Below are 12,631 nucleotides of genomic sequence, written 5' to 3'. Positions count from 1 at the left end.
TCTTCTCCCTGGCGAACAAGTTCAGTTGGCACCTCTCCTCCACCCATATAGCTGGAGTGAGAAACGTCATAGCAGATGCTCTATCCCGATCAGTACCTCTAGAGTCGGAATGGTCACTGGACAGCAGTCGTTCCAATGGATTCTTCAGAGAGTTCCAGGCCTACAAGTGGATCTCTTCGCATCCCAAGCGAACCACAAACTCCCATGTTATGTGGCCCCCAACCTGGACCCTCTGGCCTATGCCACGGACGCCCTGGCCCTAGACTGGAACAACTGGGAGAAGATTTATGTCTTTCCTCCAGTGAATCTTCTCATGAAAGTACTGAACAAACTCAGGACATTCAAGGGTCAAGTGGCTCTAGTAGCCCCAGACTGGCCGAAGAGCAATTGGTACCCTCTAATTCTGGAACTGGGTCTTCGCCCTCTTCGAATTCCCAGTCCCAGGCTCTCCCAGTCAGTGCAAACGAAGACTGTGTTCGCTTCCTCAGGAGTTCTCAAAACCCTAACTTTATGGATTTCATGAAGTTTGCAGCGAAAGAGATGCGAATATTGACCCTCAAAATATTCTCTTCTTGGAATCTGATAAAAGAGATTCAACTTTGAGACAGTATGATGCTGCTGTCAAAAAGTTAGCAACCTTCCTGAGAGAATCAGATATTAGAATCATGACAATCAATTCAGCTATATCCTTTTTCAGATCTTTATTTGAAAAAGGCTTAGCAGCTAGCACATTACACAAACAAGTCAGCCTTGAAAAAGATTTTTCAATTTGGTTTCAACATAGACTTGACAGACTCCTACTTCTCGTCTATTCCCAAGGCTTGTGCTAGACTTAGGCCTTCTGTAAGGCCTACGTCAGTATCATGGTTCTTAAATGATGTTCTAAAGCTGGCTTCAGAAACTGATAATGACACATGTTCATTTATAATGCTCTTAAGAAAAACTCTATTTTTATTAAGCTTGGCCTCAGGAGCTAGAATTTCAGAACTGTCGGCATTATCCAGAGATCCGGATCATATTCATTTTCTTCCCACAGGGGAAGTGCTACTTTCTCCGGAACGTAGTTTTATAGCAAAGAATGAAGATCCTTTGATGAGGTGGGAACCATGGAAGGTTGTACCCCTTCCACAAGATATATCTCTTTGCCCAGTATCGACCTTACGAGCCTTTCTGTCCAGGACCTCCTCATCCTCATCGGGTCCTCTCTTTAAGAGAGAAAAGGTGGTACTTTATCTATAAAGGCATCAGGCAGCAGATCCTGTACTTTATTAAAGCAAGCCAATCCTGACTCTTTCCCAAAAGCACATGATGTCAGGGGCAGTAGCCACCTCCCAATTAACTATTTCCAACATATGAATTTCGATGAGTTGAAAAAATATACTGGATGGAAATCGCCGACAGTATTTAAGCGTCATTACTTAAAGTCCAATTGGAAGCTCTGAAATTTTCAGCAGTTGCGGCGGGTAACATAGTTTCCCCCGACTCTGCTTAATCTTTAGTAGAAGATCCAGTCCTCCTTTCTACCTGTCTCACCCAACAGTTCGTCTATGCCTGGCATGTTCATCTACGTTTACCTTGGGTCTTAGCTGCTCTTATGGTGATATGGTGGGTGGGTGTCCCTTATTTTTTTTTTTTGCTAGGGGCACTCACAATCGATTGTATGTATTGATCTCTGATGTGATCCCCTTATTTTTATGCTAGGGGATACATCTTATTTACAATGGTTACGGGTTTTGTATATTAAGTCATATACATTCCCTTCATATATTATTATTATTGAAGTTTGTTCTGTTCAAGTTATGTTATAATTGCTTTTGAGTTCTTTGTACATATCTATACACAGATACTGCTTTTAACATATATTCCATGTAAGCCCTGTATATATGTAAAAATTAAGTTAATTTTAAGAAATATTATTAGCTTTAAGTTTAATTTAAGTAATATTTCTAATTTTGTTTATCATTGTGTATATGTATATTTATTAGCAATTATATTCCTTCTTTTTATGTTATCTTTTATTTGAGACCCTTTTTGTTTAATTGAATTTTCTTTACAATCTTGTGCTATTTCTCTGGTACGATTTCGCGCAGCGACACGAGCTGAGCCCAAAAGAGAAAAGGGATTTTGACGTAAGGAAAAATCTATCTGGGCGATTGGCTCGTGTCGCCAGCGGAAACCCCGCCCTACCCATCCCATCGCTCAAGATTGTCTGCTAACTTCAGGATGGCCACCAGAGGCGCAGCAGTCGGCAGCATGGGATGGAGTAGTAGTAGTTGCTGCCCACTCTGTGGGTCGGCTCCCCTCTTGTGGGGATTTTGTAGTGGGAGATTTCTATTGGCAAGCGGCTCGTGGTAGTGGTCTCACTCGCCATAGTGTTCATACCGACACCCTCTTGGAGGGTGAGCGAGTCAGTTGTACTGACCTTTTTCTTTATTTATTTATTCTCTGGTATGTGTTAGTACATTTACCCTAGAAATAATAGATTAAAGGATATTTCGCTGGCGACACGAGCCAATCGCCCAGAAATAGATTTTTCCTTACGTCAAAATCCCTTGTTTGCACCATTTTAAATTAGCCGTTACATAAAGTTTTATATATGAAAATGTGCGCAATTTCATGTAGAATACAACAAAAAATAATTGAAGGATGTAGCTTCTCTCATTTTTTAAATATTTGCATATAAATCACGATAAATAGAAAAAAAACCACGTTCTGTCAACTTTGACTCTACCGAAATGGTCGAAAAATGCAATTGTAAGCTAAAACTCTTACAGTCTAGTAATATTCAGTCATTTATCTTCATCTTGAAATAAATTCGAAGTCTCTAGCACAATATTTAGATTTATGGTGAATTTAAAAAAAAAACTTTCCTTCCCTCCACGCGCGGATTCTCCGCCACAAATCTCTAAAATCCGTACGTCCCATTCTCGGAATATTTGCTCTGTTTCATATTAGGCATTTCATAGAGTTTTATATATGAAAATGTGCACAATTTTATGTAGAATAAAACGAAAAATTTTTGAAGGTTGTAGCTTTTCTTATTTTCAAAATAATTGCATATGAAAAAATATATATAAAAAAATTCGACATTCGGTCAACTTTAACTCGTCAGATATGGTCGAAAACTGCATTTGTAAGCTAATATTCTTATAGTATAGTAATATTCAATCATTTGTCTTCATTTTGAAAGAAATTGGAAGTCTCTAGGACAATATTTAGATTTATGGTGAATTTTTGAAAAAAATATTTGTTTATGTCCGCGCGTTACGAATTCATGCATTATTTTGTGATAATATTTTCTCTGTGTTGCTTTTATCGTTTTATAATGTGTTATACACCAAAATGATCGAAATTTAGTGTAAATTACAACGAAAAAAAAGTAACTTGTTACCTTTAACCGTTTCGCGCACAGCGCAATTTGAATACAATTATATATGAAATTTCGTTTTTGTGCTATCATATATCGCATTATTTATATATGATAATGATAATTTTTTTAATTTCTGATGGTTACATACTAAACTTCAGCCAATGACAAAAAAAGGAGCCAAAAATGAACTCTTAATCTTGAAAACTAAGCGCGTTGTGATTTTTTGAAAAAAATATTTTTTCCGCTTCCGCGCTCACTCTGAAACACCTCCGGCACACGGGCGACATTTTTTTTTACCTCTTCGGCGTTTAAGGGTTAACCCTCTTACGCCGAAGCTGTAAAAAAAAATTTTCTCCCGTGTGACATAGGTGTTTCAGAGTGAGCGAGGAAGCGGAAAAAATATTTTTTTCAAAAAATCACAGCGCGCTTAGTTTTCAAGATTAAGAGTTCATTTTTGGCTCCTTTTTTTGTCATTGGCTGAAGTTTAGTATGCAACCATCAGAAATGAAAAAAATTATCATTATCATATATAAATAATGCGATATATGATAGCGCAAAAACGAAATTTCATACCCATAATGTATTCAAAATCGCGCTGTGCGCAAAACGGTTAAAGGTAACAAGTTACTTTTTTTTTCGTTGTAATTTACACCAAATTTCAATCATTTTGGTGTATAACACATTGTAAAACGATAAAAGCAACACAGAGAAAATATTATCACAAAATAATGCATGAATTCGTAACGCGCAGATGTAAACAAATATTTTTTTCAAAAATTCCCCATAAATCTAAATAATTGTCCTAGAGACTTCCAATTTCTTTCAAAATGAAGACAAATGATTGAATATTACTATACTGTAAAAGTATTAGCTTACAATTGCAGTTTTTGACCATATCTGACGAGTTAAAGTTGACCAAATGTCAAATTTTTTTATTTATATATTTTTTTTATGCAATTATTTCGGAAATAAGAAAAGCTACAACCTTCAAATATTTTTCGTTTTATTTTACATGAAATTGCACACATTTTCATATATAAAACTCTATGAAATGCCTAATATGAAACGGAGCAAATATTCCGAGAATGGGACGTACACATTTCGGAGATTTGTGGCTGAGAATCCGTGCGCGGAGGGAAGGAAAGATTTTTTTTTAAATTCACCATAAATCTAAATATTTTGCTAGAGACTTCAAATTTGTTTCAAGATGAAGATAAATGACTGAATATTACTAGACTGTAAGAGTTTTAGCTTACAATTGCGTTTTTCGACCATTTCGGTAGAGTCAAAGTTGACAGAACGTGGTTTTTTTCCTATTTATCTTGATTTATATGCAAATATTTAAAAAATGAGAGAAGCTACATCCTTCAATTATTTTTTGTTGTATTCTACATGAAATTGCGCACATTTTCATATATAAAACTTTATGTAACGGCTAATTTAAAAGGTGGGTTGCAAAAACATTACCACAATCGCAACGTATGATTTTTTCGGAAAAAGGAAGAGTTACTGGCTGAGGACGTAAAGAAAAATAATTAAAATGTTTATTTTTTTCAAAATAAACACCATAAAATCGGAAACTATTGTTGTGCTAGAGACTTCCAATTTGTTGCAAAATGAAGGTAAATGCTTGAATATTACTAGAATATAAGCGTTTTAGCTTACAATTGCGTTTTTCGACCATTTCGGTAGAGTCAAAGTTGACCGAAGGTTGAAATTTTGGCAATTATCGTTATTTATATGAAAATATCTCAAAACTGATAAAAGCTACAACCATGGGTTGTTTTTAGTTGTATTGTGCATGAAATTGCGCACATTTCCATATATAAAACTTTATATACCGGCTAATTTTAAAATGGTGCAAACATTACCACAATCGCATGTATGATTTTTTTCGGAAGAGTTATCGCGCGGACGTAAGGAAAAAGTTTTTTCATAAATTCACCATAAATCGAAATATTGTGATAGAGACTTCCAATTAGTTGCAAAATTAAGGTAAATGATTGAATATTACTAAAATATAAGAGTTTTAGCTTACAATTGCGTTTTTCGGCCATTTCGGTAGAGTCAAAGTTGACTGAAGGTTGAAATTTTGGCAATTATCGTTATTTATATGAAAATATTCAAAACTGATAAAAGCTACAATACATGAGTATTTTATTGTTGTATTCTACATAAAAAATGCACACATTTTTCATATAAATACTTCATGTAACGGCTAATTTACAATGGTACAAAAATTATGTCAAAGTGACGAAATAATTTCCGAGATGTGTCACAGATACTTTTTAGTGCGGCAAGAAAGAAATTCGCGCTTGCGCGCTTCATAACGATTGTAAACAAAACAACACCTTGATCCGTGAACTCCCAGCATCCCCCAAGGCGCGTGATTGAAAAGTTTTAGGCTGGTAGGCCTATAAGTATTTTTCCGCGAATTTTAAAAAAAACTTCTGTAAGTCGACGTAAAATACGTCCAGTTGGCACACGGGAGACAAAAAATGTTGATGTAAAATACGTCCAGTCAGCGTAAGAGGGTTAATATACTAATAATTTTACACATGGAATGCATTGTTAATGAGGTAGGTCCTCTACTTCACAAAACTAACCAATATGCTGATAAACTTTTCATGCACTTCACAATTCCAAAGAAATCACCTCATGTCAATGAATTGGCCGGGTTCATGTAACACGGAAATCCCATGCCTTGAGGGTATAGGGGAGATTGTCTGGACAGTCTCTGGCGTTCTGTTGGTGAGCAATTCTTGTTCTCATACCACCGCTGCCATCAATTATGTAAGGACCTGGATACACGCAGGCCTCGGTGTGTACTTTTGGTTCGCTGATGCAAACAGCATTTGGTTATGAGAGGTTCACAGAGGGCCCCCCCCCCCCCCCCCCCCCCCCCCCCCCCCCCCCCCCCCCCCCCCCCCCCCCCCCCCCCCCCCCCCCCACCCCCCCCCCCCCCCCCCCCCCCCCCCCCCCCCCCCCCCCCCCCCCCCCCCCCCCCCCCCCCTCTCTCTCTCTCTCTCTCTCTCTCTCTCTCTCTCTCTCTGTACAGGCAGGAAGATATAATGTTACTTAGGTTGATTGAAGGTATGTTGTGGAAACACAGAGGTAGCCCAAAATATATATATTCTTTAAAAATGTTACATCGTGATATAGGTTTTGCAGAGAAGAATTGGATGTCTATGACAGACGAAGGAGAAAGAGGAAGTGATCTCATACAGATTAATTTACAAAGTGATAGGTTAGCAAACCTAACAAAAGATACATGTGTACGAATGAACACCTCTTTTTAGGTTAAGACAACTCATCATTTAAGTTTTCATGAGAGCTAAAGTAGGCGCCCATGCAGGAAGGTTGATGTTCGTGTTTTCTATTGATGCTTAGCTAGCCTTCACACGCATCCTATGACTGTGGTTTTTGGCATACTTTCCTTGTTGACCCCTGACCTGATTAAGTGTTATGCATTTCTTTTAAGGAATGTCCATTACTTTTATCATGTAATTTGAATATTACATATCCATAGCGAGCACCACAACAGACACACGCTTACAACCGCCATTAAACCACTCTCATTTATTCCTCCACCAATCTCTCTTTCTCTCTCTCTCTCTCTCTCTCTCTCTCTCTCTCTCTCTTCTCTCTCTCTCTCACGCAACCCTCAGAGAAGTTAAATATAAGCTACCGTTATCACTCCTCCCTAGCGTAAGTATTACTGTACGCAAAAATATTCACATTATGAAATAAAATGATGATAAAGGTAATAAAAACATTTTTACTCTATATATTATTGGCATACCTTTAAAATAAACAGCCTATTTGAGGAATAATTCCATACCAATGAAATCATCTTTTATCTATGTGAGCCCAGCTAAGAAAATGTAAACAGTATTGAGTTATGGTTGCCCTAACAGCAACTTTTATCTTTCGGTAACCTTTCAGAAATTTAAATGGTAGTGTAATTACAGTAGTAATAACTTTTAGGATAGTGCAACATATTCATATTTCCAGTCATGTGAATGATAATTATCGTAAGGGTTATTTGTGATTGGTGATGAAACATAAACAAGACAATGGTTTCCCTTTTAGGCAACGTGTGTAGGAAAAACATGATTTAGAATCAGCTTTGTTAGTTCATTTATTTTGAATTTCTAAGGATATATAGTAAGTAAAACAGCATTTGTAATAACATCATCTTAACATAACCAATATTTCATAAGTTACCTCTTGCTGCAAAAGGTAGCCTACATGTACACTGATGGTTTTGTAATTTAGCAGTCATCTTATACTACAAATATGAGATAAATTCATGAAAATTTGCTATAATATTTTACCACGTCTTATCTAAAGGTCACCTTACACATGGAAATATATGATATTTAGGCAGATGCAGACTGATGGGATTGTTTAACAAATATGTTTGAAAATAGAATTATTTTTTAATACAAACCTTTCAGTTCACTTGATGAAAAGTACCCCCTTTCTGACCCTGTACCTCATGTAAAAAGTCTGGACAACACTGAGAATGACTTAACAGTTACTGTTGTCAGCAATTATAAATCATACCAGAGTGCCCTCCTCTTTTTCCTGTATGTATTCCTGTGTCTCTGGGTGGGCACAAAAGAGACTTAGTTAATGTGGCATCGAGGTTCTGGACTAGCAATTGAAGACTTCGTGATCTTTATCAGGGAGTTGATATGACTGGTCTGGCACATTGAAGGCTTCTTGATCTTGATCAAGAAGTTTATGTGACCTGGATGTGTTGCATGTAAGAAAGGTGATATTTGATTACTTGGTTTGTATTAAAACATGTTTTGTGTAAAAAATTAAGGGCAGTTTAATGTTTATAGTAAGTATAATGTTACAAAGTTTATTTGCATGCATTATTTTTTAACATTCATGGAACCGAGATCAGGCTTAATTGTAGGGTTAACTCAATTGTTTCAGATTGCAAGAGGTACAACCACAATGGAGTTGCAGGGCAAAGAATCATGGCATGATGTCATTATATATGCCAATAAGAAGTTTACTGGTGGTGTTGGAGATGAAGATAAAAAGCAGCCAAACAATGACGATACTTGGCTAGAGTATTGTTTAGAACCCCTGGAAAATGCTGTGAAGATTATATGCATGGAAAAATTAAATGGTGATGCAGTTCATTTCAGTGGGAGGTGAGAACTTACCCTTTATTTTGCCAGAATTTGCAGTTTGTGTCAGCAAATATAACTTTAGTTAAAATTAAGGAAAAGTAAACCTGGGTAGTGTGGATGTTGGGTGAGTATAAGGATTAGTCTGATTATCCAAGAGACATTAAGCAGTGTCACTTTCCTAGTTAATCCAAGTTTTAATATTTTGTCAGTTACATTCATTACATGCAACTAATTGAGAAGATGATCCTTCCAAGTGGAATTGAGTTATCAGTGGTGTATGAGCAGTGGTTACCAAGTGAAAGTAAGCGCTGTAAATGCTGCACAGAATATCAGCACTTCAGTAGCTACACTTCCTTTGACAAAGGTCTCAGAGTCTCAAAGTATGATAAAAGACTTCAGGTTTTTATTTATACATAAAAATTCATAATGTGTAATGCCTCATAGGTCCAAACATTATCAGGGAGCTGATAATTACCTCCCAAAAGACTCTTGGGTTGGTGGTTGATGAGACCACTGGAATGCCCACTGCTTCTACAATTGAGCTTGGAAATGAATGGTAATCCTAGTGCTGGTATTCCATCTTGATTATGAACACAGTGGATAAAGGAGTCAGAAGTGATTTATAGCAAGAATAAACAGAAGTAAGTAAACTAAAAGGAGCAAAACATATTTTTAAGAAGCAAGCTTTATTTATATAATTTGTTAGTTTATTTATTGCTTTAGTTATTTGTTAGTTTGTTTTCTAGCTATTACTGCACAACTAAATATTTGCGGGAGGACTCATTCATTCGCGGGTTTCTCTGTGGAACGTATCTGTAAAATTACTCGCTGGTCCCCACTATTGACAGATGCGAAATTTTTGTACAGCAATGTACTGTATTTTCATATTATTTACTGTATAACATTTGACATTAAATTTTATAATGATATTAAATCATACAGCACTTACTGATGATAAATGTTGATTATAGATGATGATGATATTAGTTGTGCAGTCTAATGAATGACAATGAAGATAGACTGCACAGCAAATTAGAGGGGTTGCTTCTCCTCTAAGGGTGCCTCTTCACCTACTTCAGGAGCCGCCTTGTCTGGGATCTCGGGCAGCTGCATCCTCTGGAGGTACTTGTACATGCTGACAAAGGTGTTCTGATAGGGCTTCACTATTTCACTAACAGTACATATTGATAAAATTTGTGGCCCTTTCTTTATTCTTATCCCATGTCATGACAATTGTCTGTATCTGTCTGACTTCTGTGATCAAATTATACAGACCATAAAATTCTTCAAAGACCTGGTCCATCGGTGGGACAGTAATAGTTAGGAGTGCGGCAAATTCTTCCTCAAGGATGACCTCCCTGAGTGTTTTACCGTTTTCATAGTCGTTCTCAAGGCAGGTGACTGCACTTTCAGTCACATGTTAATGGCTTGCTATTTCTCCATGTCTTGCCCTCTCTCAACATAACAATTATGTCTATTTTCTCCTCATCTGACATTGACTGCAAGGACCATTGGTGCTTAGGCTCTTTGCCAGTAGCCTTAGGAGAAGCAGAATTATTAGAGGATATTTTAAAGGATACTCTTAGTCTGCAGTAAAGCATACATTATGTCTAATGTATCCCACACACAAAACACACACACACATAATAGAACATTGAACAGTATATATTGGGTCAAGTGGGTACAATATGCACATTGACATTTTGTGCAGACTGTATATTTCACGAAATGTTTTGTTCTAAGGTGATTTCTAAATATGATATGTATATACATAAGGTGTTTTAGGATGATACTATAAGTATGCAGAGCATAACTAAAATATGTAAGACAATGGGAATAGCAGGTTACACATGTAATATGTTTTCGTCTATGGCTTATGGTATTTTTGTGCATGTACACTAAGTATATTTTTGTGACTAAATACATTTTTTGTGATGAAAAAAGATTTCAATAACATAATTGGTTCTTCTTAAAAGATGCTTCACCCAAGCCAGCTACCCACAGTTTAACAACTCTTATGACGCTGTGACTCCTTCTAGGAGCATTACCCAGATGAAATGATACTCGACATGTCATTGGCTGTCGTTTGCAGAGCAGCTAGTCCAGGAGCAGCATTTATTTCCTTGTCGCTCATTGGTTGTACACTTGGCATTGATTGGTTGAAACCAGAGTCCCATCTCACAAAGATGGAATTGTGTGTATCGCGCATCTATCCTTCATCAGCCTCACGGTGTTGAAAGTTACTAATATACGTGAACGTAAACGTGGAGCTGTGTTTGATGTATCAGCAAATATCCGTGTGAATCATGCTGAAAATGGCCCCTAAAAAGTGCCCTGCTCCTTCTAAGGCTTCTGGCAAAGAGCCTAAGAGAAAGAAGGTGGTCATGAAGCTTGACGAGAAGATGAAAGTTCTCAATATGTTGAAGGAGGGCAAATGTTTCGCTGCGGTTGGCTGCCATTTTAATGTGAAAAAGATCACTGTGAGATACATGGAAAAAAGAAAGTGAAATCAGAAAAAGTGTAAGCTTGGTATACTATGGGTGTCGACATTGAGAGACAAAACAATTGTGAAAATAGAGTCTGCCGTAAGAACGTGCCCCCTGACTGTAACATCATATACAAGAAAGCATGACAGCTCTACCTGCAGCTATCAACTGCTATGGGAAGTGGCAACATAGAGGGAAAGGAAGGTGGCGATGTAGAGGCACAGGAAGGCGATGAAGAAGGGGAATTGGAATTCTTAGGCTTTGATGAACCAGCTCCTGAAGAGGAAGAAGAGCTACAACCGGGACCGTCATTAGCTCCCCAAAGTTTTCAGGCGAGCAAAGGATGCCTCCACTGGTTCCAGAAAAAGTTCCACCTAAAGTCTGTTTCCCTACATGGGGAAGCAGCATTGACTGACAAAGAGGCGGCCATGAAATATCCAGAGACCTTCAAGAAGATTCTGCAGGAGAAAGGATACTGCCCAGAGTAGGTCTTCATTATAAATGAAACTGGCCTGTTCTGGAAGAAGATGCTGTCTCAGACATATTTAAAGAACCACAAAGCTAAACCATTCAGATTCAAGGCACATAAGGACAGGGTGACCCTCTTGATGTGTGTGAATGCGGCTGGCTTTATGCTGAAACCAGGCCTCATTTACAAGGTTGCAAATCCCAGGGCACTCGAAAAGAAGAACAAGGCATTACTGCCTATGTTCTGCATGCACAGTCCCAAGGCCTGGATCACCAAAGTCCTTACAGAGTACTGATTCCATCAAAGCTTCATTCCTCAAGTTAGGCAATACCTGGGTGATTTGGACATGGAGTTCAAGGTCTTGCTTATAATGGAAATTGCTGTTGGCCACCCTCTCGATCTTTATTACAAGGGAGTCCAGCGCGAGTTCCTCCCTCCCAACACCATCTCTCTCCTCCAGCCTATAGACCAGGATGTGATCTGTGCCTTCAAGGCACTCTACACCGGGAACTCCCTCCAGCAGTTTGTTGATGCAATGGACCATGACAGTGAATTTACGCTGAAAGCTTATTGGTGTAACTTCACAATTGCTACATTCTGTCTGTCATTGACCGATTGCTGAAGAACATGAAGGAGGAGACCCTGAATGCATGATGGAGTAAGTTGTGGCCGGACTGTGTCCATAATTATATGAGCTTATCTCCTCAGGAAATCCAGCACTCGACCGTTAATAAGTTGGTCCATTTGGCGAGAATTCTTGGTGGTGAGGGCTTTGACGACATCACAGAGGATGAAATCGGCACCCTCGTTGATGCTCACTCAGACCCCCTGACAGACCAGGACTTGGAAGAGCTGACAACGTCTGCCAGTGAGGAAGAAGACACTCCAGGTTCAGGAGAGGAACAGGAGCAGAAGGAAGAGAGTGGCCTGACTTAGGAACACATACGTACATACATACACATATATATATATATATATATATATATATATATATATAGTGGTACCTCGAGATACAAAATTAATCTGTTCCGAGGCAGCCTTCTTATCATGAGCTTTTCGTATCTTGGACCGCATTTTACATGTAAAATGGCTAATCCGTTCCAAGCCCTCCTAAAACACCCCAGTAAATTTCATAATGAAGCTAAATTGACCT

The 12,631-nt window shown here is 38.0% G+C and overlaps 1 protein-coding gene across 2 annotated transcripts in view; it reads left to right on the top strand.

Moving 5' to 3' along the window:
• The window catches only part of LOC135198610 (uncharacterized), a 266,022-nt gene that overhangs the window by 72,936 nt on the left and 180,455 nt on the right, over nucleotides 1-12,631 (top strand). For both annotated transcript variants that reach the window (XM_064226348.1, XM_064226350.1), the window contains exon 2: nucleotides 8,321-8,544. In XM_064226348.1, coding sequence (XP_064082418.1) covers nucleotides 8,321-8,544 — 224 coding nt within the window. The remainder of the gene's footprint in view (nucleotides 1-8,320; nucleotides 8,545-12,631) is intronic.

The sequence above is a fragment of the Macrobrachium nipponense genome, chromosome 22 (genome assembly GCF_015104395.2).
Source record: "Macrobrachium nipponense isolate FS-2020 chromosome 22, ASM1510439v2, whole genome shotgun sequence".
Taxonomy (NCBI): Eukaryota; Metazoa; Arthropoda; class Malacostraca; order Decapoda; family Palaemonidae; genus Macrobrachium; species Macrobrachium nipponense.
This window is presented reverse-complemented; position numbering and strand designations above follow the sequence as displayed.